Source organism: Clavelina lepadiformis, chromosome 7 (assembly GCF_947623445.1).
Source record: "Clavelina lepadiformis chromosome 7, kaClaLepa1.1, whole genome shotgun sequence".
NCBI classification, from domain to species: Eukaryota; Metazoa; Chordata; class Ascidiacea; order Aplousobranchia; family Clavelinidae; genus Clavelina; species Clavelina lepadiformis.
The window spans coordinates 16,844,344-16,869,258 of record NC_135246.1 but is presented as its reverse complement, the minus strand read 5'-3'; the positions used below and the strand labels follow the sequence as shown (position 1 = coordinate 16,869,258).

The 24,915-nt window shown below is 36.1% G+C and overlaps 3 protein-coding genes across 4 annotated transcripts in view; 2 read left to right on the top strand and 1 right to left on the bottom strand.

The window, feature by feature from the left end:
- LOC143466135 (intersectin-1-like) overlaps nt 1-2,169 on the top strand; it is a 29,998-nt gene extending 27,829 nt beyond the window's left edge. Inside the window, exons 37-39 of the mRNA XM_076964753.1 lie at nt 89-234; nt 374-482; nt 604-2,169. Coding sequence (XP_076820868.1) covers nt 89-234; nt 374-482; nt 604-758 — 410 coding nt within the window. The 3' untranslated portion in view covers nt 759-2,169. The remainder of the gene's footprint in view (nt 1-88; nt 235-373; nt 483-603) is intronic.
- A 760-nt stretch (nt 2,170-2,929) lies between these two features.
- LOC143466092 (uncharacterized) lies at nt 2,930-6,823 on the bottom strand. Its single transcript, XM_076964700.1, has 4 exons — nt 6,640-6,823; nt 6,066-6,297; nt 3,984-4,119; nt 2,930-3,847 (listed from the first exon to the last, which is right to left on the bottom strand). The coding sequence occupies exons 1-4, from the start codon at nt 6,643-6,645 to the stop codon at nt 3,736-3,738; spliced, it is 486 nt and encodes a 161-aa protein (XP_076820815.1). The 5' UTR covers nt 6,646-6,823; the 3' UTR covers nt 2,930-3,735.
- Nucleotides 6,824-10,919: 4,096 nt separating this feature from the next.
- LOC143465756 (uncharacterized) lies at nt 10,920-24,759 on the top strand. 2 transcript variants are annotated; one of them, XM_076964222.1, is made up of 10 exons: nt 10,920-11,528; nt 12,030-12,182; nt 13,199-13,360; nt 15,211-15,763; nt 15,918-16,051; nt 16,266-16,346; nt 17,740-17,897; nt 19,069-19,210; nt 19,496-19,627; nt 24,750-24,759. In XM_076964222.1, the coding sequence occupies exons 1-9, from the start codon at nt 11,010-11,012 to the stop codon at nt 19,580-19,582; spliced, it is 1,989 nt and encodes a 662-aa protein (XP_076820337.1). In that variant the 5' UTR covers nt 10,920-11,009; the 3' UTR covers nt 19,583-19,627; nt 24,750-24,759. The 2 variants fall into 2 exon arrangements, with proteins under 2 accessions (XP_076820337.1, XP_076820336.1); XM_076964221.1 differs by lacking the exon at nt 24,750-24,759 and having other exon boundaries at nt 19,496-19,791.
- The last annotated feature ends 156 nt before the right edge of the window (nt 24,760-24,915 follow it).

The following is a 24,915-nucleotide window of genomic DNA, read 5'->3' as shown; positions in this document are numbered from 1 at the left end:
GTTTGGAAGGAGTCTATGGCTTAGTTCATTGCTTTTTCCCACTCCTGGCATAATGGACAGATTTAAAAAAATGTTGCGCTATTTCTAGCTCGTACACAGCGAAGTGCCGGCATCGGTCGTCTGATGGTAACAATAGTGGAAGGATGCAACTTGGTCAAAACTTCTAATGGTCGTCACGACCCGTACTGTGAAGTCACAATGGGTGAACAGAGCCACACAACGAAAACAGTCCAGGTGATATTTCATTTTTTTCCTATTCACAAGTTTTCGCGTAACAGTCGCTTTTACGGGGCAAGTTTATTGCATGTTGGGTTACCGTGACAGTATCAATCATGACGTTCATACATCTCAGAAAATATATTCCACCTTTCAGGATACTTTAAATCCTAAGTGGGGGAGCACGATGCAGTTTTTTGTGAAAAATATCAACATGGACGTCCTATGCATGTCGGTGTTCCAGAGAGACATGTTCTCGCCAGACGGTCAGTACAACGGGCAACGGTTGTATTATAAAACCTACAAACTGCATGCGAAAAGGAACCAGCTAAATCATTTGAGTTTCTTGCCTTCGCCCATATTCACTGCGGTTCAATCCCTTTGCAGATTTTTTAGGCCGAACCGAGGTGAAAATATCGGACGTTCACAAAGAGGCGGCAAGTTCGAAAGGACCAATCACGAAACGTCTCCTTCTTCACGAGGTCGACGCAGGTGAAATCGTCGTCAAACTCGATTTGCTTTTATTTGAACACGGCGCTTGACGTCACCTGTCTATGACGTCAACACTTACCTAATAATAGATGGAATTCAATGAGTGAAGATTTTTGCTAGATTCTTGTTAGATGCAATTGTAAAACAGACAAGCCTGCTGTAGTAACCGTCATTTGATTGTGATTAGAGTGTTTTCTTGATTTAGGTTGATTGTTGTAGCTACAGTATAGATTACAGTATTGTGTTGATTATGTACCTTGCTTAGTTAACACCATTGCCACTTCGCTTGTGACGAGCCCTCGGTTGAAATACGATTATTGCGAAGACGCAGTATATTGTGATGTCATAGTATGTTTTCTTTTGTGCTCAGACCATTTTTTATTGCCCTGTCGTTTACAGTAATAACATCTGTTACATTTTACCAATGTTGTACAGACCATGCCATTTTAAAGCAGTTTAGTTTACAGTAATATCCACATTTTATATCTATTACTAACCTCTATAACAGAGTATTCAAACACAGCAGTACAGTAAATGGAATGTTCAGGGAATAAATTAAATATTCCAAAACTGTTTTCATTTATATACCATTTATGTGACGTCATCTTCGTCTTTGATCGTTCTTTATAGTTGATTATAAAACCTGTCGTCAGTACATATTGTTCATTTTAGTGTTTTGTTGATCATCGTGGCAATATTTCAACCGTTTATTAGATTCCAATATCATGTTTGCTGTGATTTAATTTAATGGCTGGATCATTCGATTTTCACTTTGCTGATATCGATACGCTTGATTGCCTACCTTATTTGGGGAAAACATTAATTGTAAACATGTTTGCAAAAAGTAGACGCTGAATCCTGTCGCTCTTTCGAACATGTTGACATTAAGTTTTTGGATCTGTGCCAACTTTTCCCGTTCTTTTGAGTTATTGAAAGAAGGTTACCGGCCCATTTTGCATTAAAACGTCATCCAATACAGCGCTTGATCAGCTGTATACGCCCGGGAGTTAGAAGCCACTGTGAGGCTGATGAGAAGCGTTAGAAAATCCGGTTCCTTATCTTCAGCTATTGCTCAAATATTCGTTTCAAGTTTAAATTAGTGATTTTTCGCTGAAAGTGTTTTATCGCACATGATTTCAACCAAAGGACATGTTGGCAGTTAACAATGATTTATTGAAATGCTGTTAAGCGCATTGGCGCTCTAAGATTTTAGCTGCTTTTCCATATGATTGCAGTGTTAATTTTTTTCGTTGCCCAAGCTTTAGCGTTTTCATCGTATGTTGAACAATACATGTTTTTGATTTGTGAATGATTGGTTAATGATTTTAGTACTAAAGTTGTCTAATCGCTGTCCTCAGAATATAACGTAACAATTGCTTGTTTATAACGTCATCATTACGTTTGCTTTCAATGTCATTGCCGATTGCTTTGTCGTAGTAGAAATAAAAGGGTTAAAAGGGGTCAGAATTCGTGTTGTACTTCGTTCCCCCGCTAAGAGAAATAGTTTAACAACAGCTTGATCCTCAGAGCCTAGTAATTAGCCTACGTCATAGCATTGAGAATGTAATTGTAGGAATTAAACACAGGTACGAATATCCCGTTGGAAAGACTCCAGTTAAGTTCAAATTTAGCATTCTATGAAAGACTGCGAAAAGGTGGAGGCTTCGTCTTCGCTAAAGTTGAGGTGTTCTGACTTACTTTGAGAAAACGGTTCACAGTTTCCTTATACGGCTAAAACTGTTAGTGAAATATCCGCTCAACAAACCGCTTAACGATATAACATTCTTTACTACAACAGCAAAAGTGATGCAATAATCGAGCTGGGGAATCTGGGTATAAAGTATAAATAGATTTTCATGCCTCAAGTTTTTCAGAACCGGGTGACAATGTGGGCTGTGTTAGCTAATTTAGTTGTCTTTGTGCAGCCATTGTTGACGTGATTCGAGCTGTAAGTTAAGGCCTGAGCGTACAATAAAAAATCGTAACGACGGAAAAAAGTAATTACAATGCATTGCGGTTCTTCGAAATAATCTATCGCATAAATTCGATGGTGTCGTTATGTCCGCAGAGATTTCCGGCTATTATTGACAGACGAGAAAGATCGAAAATGAAATACGGGTATGATGTGTGAACAAAAAATCGTGTGACATCATGGTTACGATATTGACCACCTGTCGGCTTTGTCTAAAGTAAGGTGTTCGTTCAATTAACCAACATGAAATATTGCGTGGTCATTTTTATTTTATGCTTTCTACAAAATATTGCGGCACAAATAACAAGTCTAAATATATGATTTCGATGATACAGGATTTGAGACATGAAAACTAAAAAAATTCAGCACAAAATGGTTTATTAGCTTGGATTTTGAGATTGAATTTAATCCGATTTATATACTTTACATACGGACGCATACAACGGTAAAAATGTTAAGTTACTGTCAGAGTATAAGAACGTTGCATAAACACGAAAATGACGGATTTTGAAATGTGCAAAGGTCACCATTTAGGAGTCGTAAATGACGTTGCATAAGTCACCTCTGCTTCTATATTGCTTTTCGTAGGACGGTAGAAGAGAAATTTAAAGAAAATATTTTGATCTCCAATTGCTTGGATAAAACGTAATACTCATTTCTGTTGTTCAAAACAGGTTGCTTTGAAGTAATGCGTTCAATCATTTATTGTTCTCTTTCACATTTCCACCATGGCCTTCTACTAATTGAAGCTTCATACCATTTGCCGCAACCAATCCCTTGTTTGCTGTGGTTTGTTTTAACAATTAGTCATTTATGACGCAACAACACAACACTACGACATCATTTCAAGACAGCGCGACTTACGTTAGATGAAATAAGTGTTTACACTTTGATAGTTATAGAATTCAATGTAAACCAGACATCGTTGCTTCTGTTGCCATAAGTTAATAAACCCAACATTATTATAACCATACTCAAGCTTCATATCCATAACGCTTACAACCAGCAAATATCGCTAATGGCTCTTTGGCCACAATTACAAGTTGCTACTGGATTTAGATAATTCTAACACCACTGGCTGTCGCTACACGCATGTACAAGATTCTTTCCAGAATTTTTTTGTGTAAATCGGCATGTAGAAGGGCGCCACCGTCCGGAGATCGATATCTGCGTTGAAAAGCTCTTATTTGAGTTGTGCTTAAGAAATTAAAGTAATAAATAAATTGGACATTTTCTTAATGGCTCTCTAATTTACAAGCTTTGTTAGAAACTTAAATGTCATTAGGTATAAATTGAAACTCACATAAAACCGTTTAAGGACATAAAGCACAGTCCTTTTCCGTTCATCATAAAGAGTCTGCGATCGACCGAGAAATGGTGTTCCTTGGAGAGCGTCTCCACCCAGTTTGTGACGTCATTTGGTTCCCAGTTCATCGGATCTGGAGTTGAAAAGGAAATAAAATATTTTACAACCAAGCGCCAAGTCTAATTCTTTGTTTACAAGGAGACGCGCGATGTCCTATAAAGATTTTTTCGCACAGATTCGACTCGGTTTTATCTGGTAAGGGTGTTTTCTAATGTTGACCAGTCAACGTTAAACCGCTTCCCAGCTTGGTTTTGGTGTTTTTGGGAATTGTATAAAAGATGTTTGGTTTCGCTGCTCGTGGTTTTAAATTTGACTTCCAAAACCGCAGTACAAGTGCTTCTAAATATAGATATTTAATAGTCAGCTGGCGTCGTTTATTGATATTTTACAACCGAGAAGAGAGAAGAAAACACATTCGACTGCTTACTATTTCTTGCTGATGAAGCCCTGAAAATATTTTACCATTGTTCAATAATATTCATCTGTTAAGCAACTACGGTCATCTTTTGTCTTGTTGACTTTTGTTGGGATAGTTTAACGCATTTATGACTGCAATTTAAACCCGAAATATTTTCAAAAGACAATTCTTTGCGGAAAAATAACATTCATTTATGTCGTGTATAACTGTATATCATCGTTTGTTCAACTGGTTGTTATTTAAAATTCTCGGAAAGTATTTTTTGCCAAATGGATTTTCTTAAAAACTTTTTTGAATACTTTTAGATAAAATGGTCGAAACTTATATCCTGTTATTCGAGCGCATTTAACTGTTGCGTCATAAACGGATACGTCGACACCCGGACACGATGAATCCGGGATTCGCTCGGTAATTAAAACAAACTAAAAGGGCTTGATTCGCTCGAACCATCACAATGCGGATACGGGATTTCGTTTGTCATTATCTAGGAATGCCGCACGCCCGGCTGCTCGTAAACAACACAAAAGCGGCATTTTTGTGAGTGGTTTTACTTTGCTAGTTTTTTGGTCCATTTATTTTTTCGTATGCTTGTTGGGATAAGGAAAGAATTTGCCACTTAGACATCCAATGACAACGTTTTTCTTTTCCCTAAAATCATTAACATCGTCTCAGGGCACGCTTGTTTATTGTGCAGTTGATGGGAAAGGTTGAGTTTAATCTTCCAAGAATAACTGGCTTTGGATAAACATTTTACCGTATGATCTTTTAAGCAAATAGTAGCCTATTTCGTTTTTGACAGCGCTATACGCTGGCATTGCTTTCAACGTAAAACAACGCATTCGACGTTTCTTCTGTGACCTCTGAAATTTGTGGTAATTTTCCGCTAAAATAGACGTTACAACGACAATAGAACTTAGCAAAAAGGACGGTTTCATTGACCTGGGTTTGATCATGGGCTGAGAGATGGTAGTTTTTCACAGCAAACTTCCACCACGTTTCCCCTAATCCATCCAGATATTCAAGTGTTTTTGAGTGTCTCTTCATATCACTTACAAACACGGTAAACCCCGGTCGCTCAATTTGTCGCAATCGGTCTTAATCCTCATAAATCGACGGCAGCTGTTGACCAGGATGTAAATGTACGTGTTTTCGAATTTTTTTGGAAAACAAGAGTTTCAAAACAACACTCGATGCAGAAAAGGTTCACAAGATAGCGGGTAATCTTCTTTCTAGGGCTATAGAAGCAGAAGTTTATGTACTTTTTTACAAACATGGCGACGTGCTACAAGGTACTGTTTCGTAATGTTTTCACGGCGGTGTTTGTTTTAAATATCACGATCGCAAAGTAAAATTCATGGTCAATTAGCAGTTATTTTTTGCTTATACCCGAAATATAAACTCTATCATTGGTTAATTATAATCAATACTGTATTACAAGTATAGCCTTCTTTTTTTATTCTGTTTGGATAAACCATTCTCGACTTGTGTCGTACTTTTTATATAAAAAACCTTACGTCATACCTTACCTTACCTTATACGTCATACCTTACCTAAACTATACAAATTTAGTACATTGACGACAAATTTAGATGCAAATTTACCGATTGGTAGTTTTCCATTCTTGTTGGTCATCTCCATCTTCTTATTTGACCCTGTCACCCCAGCAACGTTTGCTTCAACTTTAATTGACCCCGCCTTTCGCAACCAATTCTTCGTCCATTTCCTGATTTTTTTACGCTTTTTAAGGTTGTCATGACGACGCTGTCTCCATGTTTTTCTTTTCAAGACAAATCCCTTTTCGGGTTTGTTGCCTCTATCTGGTCCGTTTCGAGCCTAAAACGCGAAAGGAAACGTTTTGTTTTTCATTAATAAATGGTGGATAATATTACGCCTTTTAAAACAGTAATTATTTCCAGTAAGCGCAGATGTTTCGTAATATAGCAGGATACGTTTCTATACAATAACTTATAAAGAGCATTATGTTTGTCAACATAACTAGACAATTATCGTCGCATGATCTTACACTATCCACTGCATTGCCGTCCACACCACTGTCCACTGCATATAAGGTATCTTGCACAATACACATCGTAACGTAAACGCATTAGCTTGCTTCGTTTGTTACTGGAGTAAAATCACAAACTTTCTATCAATTTTTAAATAGAAATCACTTACCGTCATCCGTCAACTGTGGTCCGTCCGATAAATAAAAAGGATGAGCCGCAAGGTCATAGTACGCTCTTTGCTCTTATGTCGTTTAAGGTCAAACGCTTCAAGACCTCAAAAGAAAAAGAAAATCACTTTTTGAGTTCCGTCCGATATATTTGGTAATCTTCAAATGACGAGATTTTTCCTTTGTCCGCGTTTTTATATACCGCGCGCTTTTCAGGCGTCACGTGCTTCTGTTCTATTCCATGACGTAATTGCTTGGACAGGGCCACGTAGAAACACAAGAGCTTCATTCAAATGCTGGGTTGTGTGATAGCTGCGCCTTGGGAACACAGCTCAAGCGAAAACAACAAACTAAATACAACATCGTAAAGGTTTACAACTTTAGCCTGTCTGTTCACCTTTCTGACGGTTGAAGAAGCTGACTCTGCTGAATATTTTTTTGCAAAATTACCGTGTTCTTTACGTTGTTTACTTAGTGGTTATCACTCCAGCTCAAGAACGATCGAGATCTAATAAGTTAATAACCGACCTTATCTTGAGTTTCAATAAACTTCGCGACGATGAAACATCGTTATTGTCAAGTTGCATAGTTAAGCTATCGCGGTACTTGGCGAAACCATTCGCCTTCGCAGATAAACTCGTCGCTTTCCGATAAACCTTTCAAAGCGAGCGCACCAATGAAATTGCCAACTGAACTGTATAGTAATGTATATTGTTATAATAACAAAGCAATACGTAATATTAATTTAAAGCAACGTACATCTTATTCATTTTTTTATAAAGGCATCACTTTTTTGTATGTGACTATAATGATAATACACCAACCATAACGTTGCAATTAGGATCTAAAAATTTACCAACTTCACAAAATTGACTCTAGAATTACATAGATTGGAAAAAAGTTCATTTTATACGATAACTGTATACATGTTGAGAGTTACTATTTCACGATAAGTAGGTTACGCAGCCCGTTGTTAAAGATAGACGGTTAAGTTAGGAAAATGAAAATGCAAAAAGTCGATTTTGGTATTTAAGGTATTTTTTGGAGTTCGATGTAGTTTAGAAGGTAGATTTAGATTACTATGTTACAGTATTTAAGTTACGAAGGAACTGTGAAAATAGCTTTGAACGCATGATTTTTTCTGGTGAAATAGTGGCAGCCTTACAATTTTATGATACGATGAACAAACTTATCTATAGAAGGGGACATTTCATATTGTTACTGGTTGTATTTCAATTACCTTCATATTTTTCCTGATTACAGGTGAGCTACTCGTGTGTCATATAGCACGTATAACTAGTTTTCGCCAACGTGAAGTTGATTACCAGATTATTTATTCTATGACTCGTTCATTAGTAAATGACTTCATGCATACAAATAAGAAACTAATTAGCTAAGTGGTAAGCAACCGATTTAATTTTCGGCTGTAAGTAATACAGAATAAGCAACTAGCACCTCATGAAGAAACAAATTTATTTATCTTAATAAACAACCAGGTAATTGGCAATCAACTTCACGTCGTCTTATTTCTCTGTATTTGATTGCGTCTTTGGCAAGTGTCAAGTAAAAGCATTAAATTTTAAATAACTTGCTATACATTAATTATTAATGTATTCTGTTTTTTTTTTTCGCTTGACGTCATCGGTCAGTTCATCATAGCAATGGTCTCTCAAGTGTACTTCCAGAGCCCTAGGGTTCTGCGAAAAAAGACAAGGATTCCGCGAGATAGACAACAGACATAAATATTAAAGAATAATATGTTTTATCTACTGTATTACAGGCATAGTTTAGTCATGGCGGTGCATTACCACACTATAACATGACTAACTCGGACATTTGTGCATTGTCTGTTAGATCGAGCAAACCAAGTCGTTTGTTGGCTTCATTATGTGTACTGTTCACTTCAAGGCATTTCTATGTTCTAAACTTGGAACATGTGTTTCGGCTGCTTTCTGTCGTGTGCCCAGGTTACTTAACATTGTAATGTGAATCAAACTGTCTCAGAAATGGGTTATTTTTGTGCGGCCTTATTTGACGACCGTAGCCTGTCTCTTTCAAAACTACATTTACAAACCACAATCTCTAATACTTTATAATATTTATAAGTACAATGACATATCATAATTAGCAGTTATAAAAAGAATGTTATGTAGATGCAATGACTTGACTTGAAGAGGATCCTTTATATAAAAATGCATCCTAAACTTTTTGGGAAACGGAATCTTTCTTTTGAACTTATTGAGGTCGTCACGAAATTTTTAACTTCATTTTATTATCATATCATATTATCATAAAATTTAACACTTACACTATAAACTTTCCCGATTGTTTATTCCCGAAAACAGCTACAGTCACAAAAAATTTTTTTCTGTTTATTGGTTTATAGCAGGGCTTCCCAAACTTTTTTGCTCGCGACCCCTTTCAAACTTCTGAAGTTTTCCACGACCCTTCACGTTTAAATTGATTAAATTAGCAGTGCGAAACATACATTAGTCATTAGTGAAATTTATTGAGATGCAAAGAGTAAAGACTGAATTCAAGCAACCAGTACTCAAAGCCTACCGGTACTTACTACTTTACACATAGCCTATGTAGGCTACTGGAAACAAAAAAGCACACACATTTATTCAGTGTGATTGATGCGACTGCTTTCTGCTACAAAGCAAGTCCAGCCGTGGCTCAATATCTGTTAATGCTGGTCTCAAGGCGGTTTCAATGTTGATTAGGCTGGAACGATATTTTGTTTCGATTGTATTTTGTACTTCGTGTAAAATTGGTATACGCTCTGCGACCCCTGAAGTTCGTTACGCGACCCCTTGCGGGGTCGCGACCCCCAGTTTGGGAAGCCCTGGTTTATAGTTTAAACTTTGCGTTGTAAGAATAAGTGAAAAACCAAAGTTTGACCGTAAAAGAATTTTTTTATGGCTAAAGAAAAATCAAAAACTTGTACTTTCCGCTACAAACTAAAATTATCTTCAAAATAGCAGTTACAATACAGTTTTGTTGTATAAAGTAAATGAAAGCCAAAAGCAAAAAAATCTAAAACACACAATTATTTACGTAAATGCATACAGTTGCCAGGGGGTATTATGATCAAATCAATGGTCATTTGGTCATTCAAAAAGTATTTATAAAACAACCGATTTTTCCTAAAATAAAGACATGCTAATTATGGACACGGCTGCTATCGCAGGAAGCGGCATGTTGCGTTGTGATTGTGCGAAATTGATGAAAAACTGCAGCGTTCTACTGTAAATTACATTTCCAATCAGGATTTTTAAGTGTACGGTATCCGTCAGTACGTCAGCTGTCCTGACTTTGCGCTATTGTGACGAGCATTATACCTTTTTTTCTCTTGTAAAAAAATATATTCAAGATGAATTAAAGGTAAAATTTATATGCTAAATATACCTACAGGTTTGCACTTACGAGTAGAATAATCCAACTCCAACTCCAACGGAAATCGTTGAACAAATTACATCCCTTTTACGTAATTAAAAGCGGTAAAATAGCAAAGAAAATGGGGCAATCATACAACATGACGTATCATGATTGGCGGCCATTAAATCACTTCTGATACATTTTAAACGTCAAAAACAAACTTTTGAATGGTATCTGGGGTGTCCCTTGTGGTGTTGCATAGGAACAAAACGCGTTAAATCATTAATGACATCATTTAAAATTGATGAATGCAATAAGCGAAAACACTTTATGCGAAAGTAGTTTCTTGTCCAGAAACGTTAGCTACTTAAAAAGCGGTAAATAGGACAGAACAGCAAACCAACTATACACATACTTATGGATTTTAAAATTAATCTGTTTTTTACCGAACCATGTAAAAATTTTGAGACAAAAAACTCATGCTATTTTTATAGAATTTTTGCTTGTTATATCTTACGTTTTGTCAGTTATAGCTTCTTACGTTCGTGCGAATTATGTTAGAATACACCAGATTATTAAGCGTCATTTTTGATTTGAAGATAGGTTATAAGACGATAACATTTGCAGTCATATGAATCTTGGTGCTTTGAAAACATGATTTCAAATTTCACCAATACAAAACCACAAGTCAGAGCTTGTACATCATAATAACAGAGACATTTTGAAAATTAAGATAATCTCATCATGCCTTATCGATCCCGATTATTGTTGATGTACGACCGACGTGGCAATTCAAAAAAAGCAGGATTAAAAAATTTAACGAGACAACCGCGATGAAAAAAGAAAAACTACTAATTACTACGTAAAGAAAAAAGCGAGCAAATAAAGCGCGAAGGAAAGACGCGAACGGTGACAATTCATTCTATATCTTCGGCCTAACACCCGGGGCATATTCTCTCTTGCGAGATCAGTATTTGTCGATGTTGATACGATGCCTCGAGCAAACAGCGGCGAGAGCAAGAAAGTAAATGCCGAATCATCAGCTTCTATTAAGCGAAAAGCCTGGAAAAACGCATCCTCAAATCGTCCGTCCGAAAAGGATAGTTTGCTCACAAACGACAACGGAGAAGATCTTCATTTATCATCTTTCGAGTCCAGAAAGGGCTCACTGTCTCTAAACAACTCATCCAGCGACCGAGGCCCTGCTACATCGCCTAAGAAGAATGGAAGCAGTAGACTTCAAGTTCCATCTCGGGAACCGGAAGCAGGAAAACGATCAGGATTCTATTTCACTTCTCCATCCACGGATGAAGGAATCGTGACGGATGTGCAAGAGGCGGATGAAAGCTCCGCACAGAGATCTCCAAAGACGGATGAAAGTTATAGCGAGAAGGAAAGATTAACTTCGGCTGAAAACGGATGGAGTGCCATAACTTCCGCCAACAATGATTCCCCACCTATTCGAGTTAGTCGTGGGCACAATGATCAATACCTTTTCCTTAATCACGAGGTAAGTTTGAAATTGTCTTTGAATTATTAATATAATTTCAGCATGACACAACAACTAGCTGGAGGTTTGGTCGAATTACTTTCATTGCAGAAACTGTTTGAGTTATCTAGTCGGCTTAATATTTTAGTCAGCTGGGGCTTAAGTTAAATTATTGAAATATGATTGCGTCACAGATATAGCATTGATTGTAATAGAGATAGGCTGCATTATATTTCTAAGTGAAAAACAACCGATCGTTGAAAAAACTGACTTTGCCTTTTCCTCAATTAAGGTATCTTTCATTTTTTCAAAAATTTCTAGTTTAAATGTTTTGCTTAAGGCCTACTGTAAGCTGTTTCAATCTGGCTCCATCTGTATAATTGAAATGAGTTGTTTAACTACACATTTGCAATTGCCAATTTGCATTACTTCGAAAAAATGTCACCGTGAACCTGCAGATGACCCATTACTGACAAGGAAACTGCTGTTGGAGTTAAAACTAAAATTGCAATTTCCGTGCAGGCATCCCAGTACCAGGAGGGGACAAAACCTTTGTACGAAGAATCAAGTTTGGGTGAAAATGAAATCATGAAAAGACCGCTTTTATATCAGAATGCACAGGAAGACATATCAAATTCTGTCGGAATTAACAGCAGAGAAAGTGAACGTTTTATGGTGAGTAATTAGAAGCAACTAAAGTTTTTTGGACAATGTTTGTGCTTTTCTAAACAAACAATACAATTTTTTAATCGCATTTTAATAGATTTTAAGGAATTTAAGTGTAGGCCTATGTTTAGCGTCATGCAACTTAAAATAAACTTTACATTTGGTAGGGCATTTAAAGCTCATACATTTTACAATGAGTTTGAGTATAAAAGCTATTTGTTTATTAGGACACCCAGATAACATCTTAACATAAACAAAAAATTTACTATAAAATTACAAACAAACAGCTTTCCCATACAAATACAAAAAGCTACTTTTAAATTCCAGGCAACTTATGTTTTTCGTTTTAAGCTGATACTTGCAAATCGCAACAGAAAACTTCAAACAAGCGAAATAATTTTTCAGAGTGTAAAAGTAGCATTAAAATTATTGTTTTGCATGCGAAGCAAACTAAATTAAAGGCCAGTTTACATATTATCTGTGACTTTTATAAAGCCTAAACTTTGCTCTGTTTGCAGTCAATAATGTCCTTTCATTTTGTATTATTTATCAATTCAGCCAGGGGGTCCACAATCAAAATACACGTGACTGCTTCATCAAACATGCACATAGGCCATAACAAATCACTAAGATATCGGACCTGAATTATAGTCTTTTGCCATGGGAAGGCGGCCGTTCCTACCCTAAGGGTATATTTGGCGTATTCAAAGTTTGTGTTAACTGCAAACTTTCGAGGATTATTTAAATCATTTTAAACGCAAGGTAAAGCCAACTCTCAGGTTTTCATGTCATTTTGCAAAGCTGGTGGCAAAGGTTATCACATAAGCAATCTTCTTCATGTTTCTGGTTACTGAATGAATGTACTGCAATTTTCAGTTTATAGCCGCAATATTATTCTTGTGGGCTGCGCTTGCAGCCATGTTATAAATGTTTGAGTTAAGGTAATTTTATAGATTAGACGTCGATAAACGTTTTGACGACGTTTTCTGACTGCAGAAATTATAAATTTTTCCAATTTTGGCTAGGCTGCGAATTATCGTGGTGTCAGTAGCAGCAAGAAAAAGCAAACTTGCAAGCAAAAGGAACAAGCGAAGAGTGACGCAACAGATAATCAAGAAAGAGCACAATTCGACTCCAACAATTCGTCGAATCACCAGCCGCAGCCGAACATGAAAAAAAGCCAACAGGTACGACAACAGTCAAAAACAATAATCAATTGCGAAGGATTTTAGATGTTTTAACTTAATCTTGAACGTTGAGGTTAGAAATATTATCATAATTAAGCGGCTAGACTAGAACGTATCGTTTTCGTCTTACTTTTTACGTTAGGATTAAAGCAAGATAAACCGAAAGCTTGCGCCACAACCGCTGTAATTAACTTTGAAATATTATTATAATTCGATGCGTGTATTGAACCTTAATGCTTGCTTCAAATACCAAGTTGTAAATTTATTGTCAGCCATACCATATACCCTTACGAGTAGTCTTGTTTTAACATGTTCTAGCGTGTTAAGAGCCGCTTCAAAAAACTGTATAGTTGAGAAAACTAGAAATTATTATTTATTTGACAATTATGACAAACTGACAGACTTCGACCTGTTTGCTATATGAAGATTTAGTTGTACGCCTCCGGTCATCACTCATAACAGTCATAAGCCAAGTTCGTGAACGGTTTGAATATCTTCCTGTGTAATTTTAACTTTATACAAAACGGACCAACACAAGCCTGCGGCAAAATGGTGAACGCGTCTCTTACAAAAAAATTTAAAATAAATCACAGGACCGAAATGTTTTTAAATTTTTGTGGTTAATTGTTTGTTGCCATGAAAAAGTAACTATAAATACGTCAACTGCAGTAAGTAAATTTGCGTTAACATGACAGTATAGCAAAAATCAATCTTTTTTATGTCAAATCGCTGTTTATACGTAGCGAAAAAAACGTAAAGGTCACCTTTTTAACGAAATTGTCAAGCTGTTGCTTCTACTCATTTGGATTTGTTTATCAAATTTTTCCAACGAATGTCGCTTGTATACATACAACTCGGGTCGCTTATCAATGAATTATTGACGGTTTTCTGTGTGTTGTTTATATACTGTGTCAACGTAAGAGGCACGTGTATCAAGTTGATCTCGAGCAAGTAGGCCTATACTGAACAAAAAATTTTTCATAACTGTTTAGTGATTAAGCAATGCTTGCTAAAAATGTGTCCTAAAAAAACGTATGTTTGCCGTTGATTTTGAAATTCGTGGTAGCAATTATGACACAATACAAAATCCATGTGATTGACGCCGGTATTTGGAATAGGACATCTCGTGTAGGCGACAAAAAATAATAGGTGCGGTATATAATATACTTCATAATTATAGGTATTTAGGTTATAGGTTACTTCGGCAGAAAACAAGAATATCTTACATGTTAATTTTAATAATTAGTTCTAACCTACTGTAGCTTCCTACATAGGTTGTTGTATAAATTCTAGTACCGGTAGATGTAAAGCTGCAGTATAGCTCACTGAGTTCAGTGTTGGTTGTTGTCCCTGTCCCCTATCCTGCAACATTTGCGCAGCAATGCTGTAATCCACACTGTAGTAGCAAGACACTGGTAATTGCCGTAAAAACGCTAATGCCTCACTATGCAGTGTTGTCACATTTAAGATTTCTTTGCTGAAAATGAGATTCGCATACTACTGTTTTAATCGCATACCTCCGAGGTCGTATTCCATCTAAACTGGGTAATAAATAGCCTTCCACTCACTACTACTGTATACATACAGCATATTGTCTTGAATCAAACGCTAGCCACCAAAGATATTCGTAATATCGTGACGTCACTATCAAGGTAACTTTCGTAATAATTAGCAAATATTCCAATGGTCCACTTTTTCAGCAGTTATGCTTAATCACTAAATACTATCGAAATATTTTTTCTCCAGTGTATTTGTTGGCAGCACTTTTTTGTTTCAAGGTAACTTTTTTAGCACTGGTTTGGCAATTTCATTACTTCCCACAGCACATTCAATATTGTGCATTTTTGCAGGCGCTGCGCCATAATAGCTCGCGTCCGCATGCGGCATTGCAGAGTGAAAAGCAGAGGAAAAACCAAGCAAAAGGTTCCTCCAAGCCAAGTGAAAACATCAATGATGATGAACCGGTCATCGTTTACTCGAGGTCGCCCGACGAACTTCATTCTAGCAAATCCAGACTTCCCGCCCTTTTTGTACACAACGACAAGGACGTGACGTCAGTTGCTGAAAACCGCAACCATCCGGACACCAAACAGTTGACTAGACACCGACCTTATTTAGAAAAATATTTCCCCAACGCATCTTCCGTAAGCACAGTTTCCCAAAATCAAAGCACCCGCCCTAAGAACGGAACACTTTCCAAGGATGCTGGGTGCAGTCAAGACGAACCGACCGTACAAAACTCGAGCAAAAGTAGGCGCAAGAAATATGAAAAGCAGCACCCTTCCATCGACGATTCGGTAAGCAGGGAGAGTCGCGATTCAACAATAGAACTTGGCTCCCCGGAAAATTCAACTCGAACAAACTCAACTCGAACTCTTTCTGCGCGTTCTCCATTAGTCGGAGGTTGGTATTCAGCGCTACTTCTCTTTCAACTTTATTTTAAAATTTCTACTGAACTGCTATTCTTTGCGTTCTAGTCAAAAATAAGTGATGGATTTACTTTACTACTGTTATGGTTTGATTTCTGTGCTCTGAAAAAGTCTGATATTTGTTGCAGCTCTTTCCTCAACTGTTGTTGCCACGGCAACGGGTAGTGTTATCCCGAAGAACAACATGTCTTCGAAGGAAAAACAGAAAAACCTCACCGAACGTTTAATGACAGTTGGGCCTTCCGATCAACAACGAGTACAGGTCTGTTATTAACTTATTACTAATGTTGAATCTCATGTTAACCAGGGCTCAACTAACAGAAATAAGTATTGGATACAGAATCGTTCTTTTTTGCGTCATTTAGCATTTGTAGGAAAACATTTTTGGTTACAATGCTGTTTGAAAGTTGACTTGTGTTTTTTTGTGGGACACAATTTTTCGCTGAACGCTTCAAATTGTAATATTTTTTCCGCAGAGGATCGTGAAAGATATAACCTGTGAGATGGGTGACGACCGCATCACGCAATATAAAGAGGCATTTGCCAAGTTTGACAAGGTTGGTCTACTTAGTCATGCTTGTTTATGTTTATGAGATGAAGCCCGTGATTGCAAAATATTATCCGTTTGTGACTTTTGCACACTGCTAATAAACACCTAGCTATAATTTTATCGTCAAACTGTCTTTGTCGCGATTGGAAAAGTTCGAAAAACAATGATGACAAAAATATGATCTATAACCGCTATACAATTCAACAATCGATATAGCTAATTTTACGTTTTCAGCAGTTCCACACTAATATATTTTAATTCCAACTGCCCAGTTATTGGTAATCCTTCTTATTTTAATTAAAGAAAGCTCATACGGTATTTGAGTTGTCAGCTATACACGTCACCTACTGATTAGTATGTTCAGCACTAATTGGGTCGACCAATGCTACCATATGTCATATGTTCTGGTCACTGGTCAGTTGGTTTGTAGTTTGCTGCGGTTATGCGTAACTTATCCGGAAATAATTTGCTTCTTATGTAAAACGTGCTTAATCTTTTATAGAAAGAAGTATAAGTGTACCGTTCAAGCTTTACGGCTGCTTTAACCTTAAACTGCAGTATACATTTATGCTGCCCACCGTACAAAATGTAGGCGATGTGACGTAATAATGTGCTTCTTATACTCACTTAATGGATGGGTGCAATATAGGCCAGCAAATCAAAACATGAACTTGTTTTAAATCGAAATTCGTTGAACAAAGGCCGAAATAGCCGTTTTCAGTTAAGAAAACAACGGAATTGGAGTTTACTACAAAGTTTTCAATACAGTGATCAAATTTTATGTATTATACGTCTACAAGTTGTTTTTCATGATTACATTAGTTTTTCAGACCTACAAGCCGCATTTAAAACCAGCACAATAAACAACCGATCTTGCGTGTAATAAATACAAAAGATTTTATAACATTGAATTGGAATCTCTCCGGAAAGTCCCTGATTAACAATCTTTGGGTTTTCCGGAGAGAGTCCTATATACACTTTTTTTCTTATAGACGCCTTCTTATGTAATAATGAATGAAGTCTGCTTGAAAAAACATAATAACAAAACACACCAAAAACATAATAGGATACATAGTTTAACGTCTGCCACCCGTTATACATATTTTTGATGTGTAACATTGCCTGTGGTTATAATGCAATTTTTCGTTCAAAACTTACAGTAATTTTGAAAATTTTCCTTAAATTGAAAGTAGTAACGTTTCATTTTTGGCAGCATTTCTGTAATTAACTCCATTTTTGGAATGCAATCATTTCTGTACAAGTGTAGCCTAATCCATAATGACAAGATGATTGCAAGTCTTCCAGGTGGTTTTCAACATAGATGAAAACATCAATATTTAACGTGCAGGAAAATGCAGCAGTGTCTTGGTGAAAGCATAACAACAGACTTATATTTGAAGGATCAGAGTGGGATAATCAGTTCAAAGCAGCTTCGGGCGTTGTTAAGAACGCTCGGTCATAATCCAACTGACACCGAACTCCGGGAACTGATCAATCAAGTTGACGTAGATGAAAATGGAAAAATAGATTTCAACGAATTCATCATCACGGTTGAATAGTGAGTAATAACTAATAAGTCATCTTTGAGATTCTATCTATTCTATCAATCTCTTTTACGTCAGTTTTAGTTTATTAGTTGGAGATAAAATCTATGCAGGGAACTTTTTTCTTCTGGCCTTGCTAAATAGGATCCAGATCGTTTTACAGCAGAATCATAATTCCCAACATAATGAGATAATATCTTTGGTTAACATATGCTGGTGTGTGATGATGTTGACATTTGAGTTTTTATTTGCTTAACTTTTTGTGATTTTATTTCAGTTTTACTTTGCCTGTATGTAATCCACGCCAAAATTGCAGTTGCTTAACAACCAGAAGTATAACAAATATTGTATAAGAAATTTATGTTTGAACTTTTCGGTTGTTTCGATTTGGCCATTTTTAAACGCTTGAGTTGTTGAATAAGTTGAATTAAAGGTGGCAGTGTGTCAGGTTAAAATCAATTTTCACAGACATACATGTTGGGAGCATTAAAGGCTTAGATATTGCTAATATAGCCTACATGTGTGTGATGAGTCCAGCCTACACGTGTTCGTAAAAGCCGCATAAAATCTTACTGAACCTTGCAACGTTACAACCAGACGCTTAAGCTTTAGCATTGCTGGACTAAATTTTCCAATTACGTCTTTGATGGTTTTCTGCGTTTGCTTTGATGTACTCCAATAAAATGCTTAAATGGCGTTAGAAGTTTTAGAACGCGACATCAAAGGTTGCGTCCTGGGAACGAAATCTTTTTAAAAGCTTCATAAATTTCTGGAACAATCCCCCGCGTTTTTCCAACCATGTCATGGTGTTTCTCCTTCCTTTTAATTATTTACAGAATTTTTTTGGACGCTTGTAAACTGAAATAAACAGAGAGATTACAATAATTTAACTAACTTTGTAAACTTAAAACAAAATTTTACTGCGGTCTGTTGAATTACGGCAAAACAGTGGTATCACAAAAGAAAAATATGTTTTTGACGTTTCGCCGAACCGCATCTAGAGAGTGATGTTTATGTATAACTTATAAGAACTGTATTTTTGCTATAAAAATTTTTTGATTTTGTTTTTTAAAATCATTTCAATAGAAATCTTCAAGTAAAGAAATCTAACCGCACTGCCGCGGGACATAACAGTAAATAAACAGAACACAGGGACTGCATTTTTAATTACATGCTGTATTTCAGCTTCGACAAGGCAAACAATGAAAACGAAGACTTGATAAATATTTTCCGCGTTTTCGATCCCAACGGCAAAGGAAGTATTAATGTCGCTGAATTAAGATATATCTGGAACAATTACCTTCAAGAAATAGCGCCAGACGATTCTGTAAGTCGAACATATTCTTTGCACAAACGTAATAAAACCACAAATACCAATGTTATAACATAGAAATCAGTTAAAAGCTGTATATACCAAAGTAGGCTATATACATATTGTGGTTTTGTATCTTAATATACAGTAAGAAAATAGCAATAGCATTTTAAAATGTAAAACTTGTTCTCAATTATTTAAATTGTGTCAAATCAAACCTTTTCTTAAGCAACAGTATTACTGGAAAAGCTGTATGAAGAGGAGTTGAATAAAAAAAATTTTTCTTCTTGTTTTCTCTAGTTTGAAGAAATGATTCGGGTGATTGACAGCGACGGAGACGGTGAGATTAACAGGGTCGAGCTGCTCGAAATACTAAGCACGCGTTGACTTTGAGACGCAAACATTTTGGCAACTTCAATATGTTAGGCTAAAATGCTAAATGATATCAGTGTCGTCAGAAGATCCTTTAATGTCTGCTTTTGATATATAACGCAAACGTTTTTTGAGTTGTTGTTCGTAGCGTCACAAATTGTTGTTTTGGTTTGCTGTTGTCCACTTTTTGCGTATTGTTGTATCATTAAAGGAGAGCACGACAATTTTTTTTCCATTTAATGAAGGAGAAGACTGCAGCATAGGATAAATATATATTTACACAAGAAAAGGGAAATAAATTTCTTAAAGTGGGTTGAGCCTGCAAAAAAAATTCGACTTTTAATCAAAAATGGTTGTCAGTAAGTTTACGGCGCAAAGATATTTTCAATAGTATTAATTAAATATTTAGTGAAAGAATTATATGTATCCATTGCCAATAATTGGTCTCGAAAGAACCTCAACTTGCCGCTCATGACGTCGTGTATGACCATTATGACTTCACAATGCAAAATCCATGTGCACGACGCTGATGCTTGGATAGGTATTTGAATTGAACGTTTCGTGTAATCAAAGTCAATACATTTATGAAAGCTATTGAGTAATAGCCTAGGTAAGTCATCATTTTCTAAAGGAATTGCTTAGCCTTAATACGCTAAACCTGGGTTTCTCAACCGGGGACCTTTTTTGGGGCTTTCTCCGGGAGTCACGAGCACATGCCTCACTAATTAGCTGTAGTGTAGTGGTAAGAGAAGACGAGGTAAAGCGGACACATGTTTCTCACGTTTTTGTGCTTATTGTGCAGAATTAGCGGTGCGGAGGCTACTGTACACGCAGCAGTGAAATGAAAAGTGTTTTGCAATCAGCAATTTACAGTTTTTATTGACAAGCAGGGGGTCACGAATTTTGAGGGTCTCTGCAAGGGGGCCACGAACCATGAAAGGTTGAGAACCACTACGCTAACCAATAGGCTATATATTTTCTGTTGCTATAGAACCTCGATGGTTGAAGAGGTGTTCCTTCTTTCACATTAGTGGAACAACTGCTGATTTATAATGACTAACCAGTTAAAAGTTCTGTTAAGCTAAAACGAGAATGGAATTTCACGTTTTTGTTTATTTGAAAAATTCAATCGATCAGTGTTATTTAAGCTAACGTCAGTATTTTAGACTTAGCCCTTTGACAATATTCTTGTCTGTCCTTCTACAATCTACAGTTCTACACGAATGATGCAAAAACTTATATCCTAACACTGTGATGTTATAAAACGTTTTCACCCGCGTATAATGTGCAACGTCAAAACATTATTTGCATTGAGTTTTGTTCCTAAAAATAAGTGTTGCTTTCATAAGTGGTGGACTGAATATTATGTTAGAAATGAAGAAACGAACGAACAAACAAACAAAACAGATATCTTAGCAAAAACCCTAACAAAGTAATAGAATGAGCACCATATTGCACATTTGTAACAGATTGCGGTAACGACTAACGACATAACAAAAACAATTCTTCATGCAGTATACTGCAGATTTGAAGAATCAAGATACCATAATCAAGTGCAAATATAAATGGTTGATTTTTGATTTTAATAGCGATGTTCATAAAATTGAAAGTTACAAAATGCGTTTCAGAAACTTTCCACAGCCGAATTAGATCCAGATCCCGGTGCTTTACAGAAGAAGGGAAAAAATCGTTGTTTCCAGTTGACAAATGATAGCACTGTAGCCGCCACATTACAAATATGATCCATAAGTGCAAAGCCCGACCAATATAAATCAACTGTTCCAGCGGCCCATAGACCGAGCATAGTGTATGCTATAACGGAGGAGAGCAGGCAAATACTGGTGCTAAGAGCCAACCTAAGAAAAAGTTTGAAAATATCTTGGTCCGGTTTGACAAAACAGCAGAATATCCGATCGACCGTGTTTTTCTTGGCGGATAGTGGGTATATTATGAGAGTTAGCAACGCTGTCTGAAAAAGGAAACTAACAGCTATTGCTGAGACGGCAGTTGGCAATACGTAGCTGCTATATACATCCTTTTCAAACTTAACAATGCAGCCGTATGGCAATTTCACGAACTCATAATTATAAACCAACATAAACACTAACACACCTATCGCAATATAAATACTAACTATTATGACTAAGCTTAAGACCCTGACTAATTTGCAGACAATGGTTGCCAACAAGCGATCAGAGTAAAACTTTCTTTGTCTAGCCCATATCGTTGTGTATACGGATGCGGTGCCAAATGCAAAGGCAACAGCGTTGGTCCAACGGTAGGCTTGACAAGAAAAACTGCCGTCCCATAGTTCAAGTAGTTGACTAAGGCTGTGAGGAACTGTGGTAAAAGCAGAGAATAACACAAGGTGGTTGCTGTTAAATTTCCTTGCTTTTTTCCCGCATCTGTACTCGTACACGAGTAAAACAAATACCAGGTAGAATGAAAGCGTCAGAGGCACAATAGTCCAATACCGGGCCTGGTAGAGCATAATATTCTCATGTTCCCATTTACTACTTGTTGTCAACAGTTGGGTTTCAGTAGTTGTATTTCCCATCTTCACAATGTTTCAGTAGAAACGGCATCGAGCGCACAAGTAAACAGCTGTACTGAACTTTAATGTTTGTAGACTTAATCTTTAAATTTTGCAAATTATTTTTTGTCCATTTTAAGCTTGTAGGCCTACAAGCAAAGAAATAAAACAGCAGTTATAATAAAAACATTATATTACAGCTAAAACGTGAGATAGGTTAGGAAATGTCACTTTCGAAAATGAGCATATAGGCCTATTTGCGTGCAAATCTGACAACCAGAACGGCCGGTTAAGTCACGATGACTGTAATTTTGAAAAATAACTTTACAATGAAGAACACGAAGTTAACTTTTGTGTAGCTTGTGCGTCACTACTTCCTGATAGCTCTATCTATATTCTATAGCATATAAAGGTATAAATATAGGTTCTGAAACAATTGAAGAATTGTGTCAACAAAATGTTAGTATGTTATATAACTGCATGCTTGTTTCTATTTCGGAATAATCTGCGTCACGGAACATTTTAGCTGTAAACTTTTGAACTAAAGTCTCTATATTTGAATTTGAAGTTCTGTTTTTTACGCAAATGGTTGAATTTAGCGTCGTATGTTGCATATACCTAAGTTAACCATGGTAAGAAAGCAATAATCTGAAATTATACAGTTAATTACAAAATGATGGTGTGACGTTTTTATGGGCTACCGGTAGGATGACATATGTCTAAGGTTTAAAAGGTGAAAGCTCTACGTTCTTGTTTAAATAGTTGGCCATTATTCTTGTATAATTTTGGTATGTTAGTAATGGCACACACTGTTATACTTCCTATCTAGATTGTAAAATAAACCAAAAATCACCAGTCTTTTTATAGTTTTTCATACAAAACATATTCTGTACATAAGCTACAGGCTGCCAGTAAGAAAATCATTTCTTAGGCGATTAAGTATTTTCATTTCAAAGACAGTCATATTTGCAATAAACTTAGCGTCTAACATTGCTTGGTAATGTTTTTGCTTCACTTCCCCATTCAAACTGTGGCATAAAATTATACCAAACTTGACGACTCTAGAAGTAAGGTGATTGTGAGTGTACAGTAATTCGCCACTCAAGATATTGGATAGGCTTATTTTATACTTATACTTGAGTGACAACTCGCAGTTTGAGTTACTATTTGCACTAAGTTTTTTTTATTTCCATTCTACATTCTACCTGCTTTAGTTTTCCAGCTAAATAGAAAACAGCCGTTTTTAAAGATAACTCACCCTTTCTAATGTGCACCGCTCATATTTCTGAATTATTTATTTTTGTTCATATCTAGATAAAATCTTGCATAAACTGATGTTAAAAATAATGCACCTTTCGTATAGTTGATGTAGTAGCTTCCACATAATTCGGAGGCAAAATCGGCAAGCTTGGTCATAATTATCACATCTGCAATTAGCCTAGCGTTTAAAAACGTTTGTGAGCCAGATTATATTTAGTTTTGCTCAGTGAAACGTCTCTATATAGAAGCAAGCTGATTAATAATTCATGTTTGTTTAAAGAATTCAATTTTCAGTTTATGTTCGGTACGTTGACTGCTTTTGGCAACACGTCATTTGCATAATGCATAAGCATGTAGCGGGAAAGCTATGATGTTGAATAAGCCTTTATAATATTTAATTTATTCAAATAACTACTTCAAAATTTATTTAACCAAAAACCAGGTAAAATTTAACCAGGTATTTTAAAATTGTAAAAGAAAATGTGTCATAATAATGCAAGCTAAAAACGAGAAGATCATCCCAAAGTTAATTCTGCATTTGAGCCTTTTTAATTAGTTGCTTTATTTAGTAGATCTATTTAGTCAGCAATAATCCACTAACATAAAAGTATCATTTTTGCAGAAGAATCTTTCAAATTAAAATTTTGGAAATATTCTGGAATTAAATTAAGTAAAAGTTGCAAAATTGAAAATCACTATTTCTAATATTTCATTTGATGGTTATTCACCAAATAAAATCGAACGATTGAAGCTATTTTCTCACTAACAAATTAACCAAAATCTATCCTCAGACTACGTTCTTAACTAAATCTAACTTTAACTAACTAAACCCTAAATAGCTAAAATAATTTTTGCTTACCCATTCTCATTTTAAGTCCTAACTTAACGGAGCCTGACTTCAAATTTAATCCCAGCAGGCTGCGAACACAACTTATGGTGAATTAACAACTTTTCATACTTGATTCCACATATTCCCAAGATTAATCGATTTTTGATTCATCACAAGCGTAAACAATATTGCTCAAATAAAGATGAATGCAGAATTTCCGGCAAAAAAGTGACACCCGCCTGGCACATTGTTACAGTATAAGGGGATTGATACTACCTGGAGGTTCAACAATGGTTTAGGGCTAAAATTCGGGCCAAGCGAAACAATACACAGTGAAGCAAAACAATTAATTAACAGTGAATACACATGGAGACAAAATTGCTTGGCTAATTTTACCGAAAATTTGAAAATCACGTTGGACACTTTGGGCGTGATATGTGCTTTTAGCCTAAGATATATTAAACGGCAGTTTTAAACCACCAGTCTATGGTCTATAATAAAGCAATATACATTTATATTTTATAGACTGTAAAATTATAAACTATTATTTTATAATAGACTGATATCAGTGTTGTCACTGTCAAGGGAAAATTCCCACTTTAGGGAATTTGAGTTTTTATACGGTGTAGTGTGGACTGTAGGATAGATAGAAGATACTTGCAAGGAAAAATCTAGCGTAAAGATTTATTTTACTTACTTTCATTTTTATTATTCTATTAAAGCTTT

What these genes read in the sequence shown, in the direction of transcription:
- LOC143465756 (XM_076964222.1), top strand. Translation starts at nt 11,010, where the DNA reads ATGCCTCGAGCAAACAGCGGCGAGAGCAAGAAAGTAAATGCCGAATCA. An exon ending in ACCTTTTCCTTAATCACGAG is followed by an intron (nt 11,529 to 12,029) that starts GTAAGTTTGAAA and finishes ATTTCCGTGCAG; the next exon opens with GCATCCCAGTACCAGGAGGG. An exon ending in CATTTGCCAAGTTTGACAAG is followed by an intron (nt 16,347 to 17,739) that starts GTTGGTCTACTT and finishes TTATATTTGAAG; the next exon opens with GATCAGAGTGGGATAATCAG.
- LOC143466092 (XM_076964700.1), bottom strand. An exon ending in GAATGGAAAACTACCAATCG is followed by an intron (nt 4,120 to 6,065) that starts GTAAATTTGCAT and finishes TTTCAACTCCAG; the next exon opens with ATCCGATGAACTGGGAACCA. An exon ending in ATGTCCTTAAACGGTTTTAT is followed by an intron (nt 3,848 to 3,983) that starts GTGAGTTTCAAT and finishes TTTTCAACGCAG; the next exon opens with ATATCGATCTCCGGACGGTG.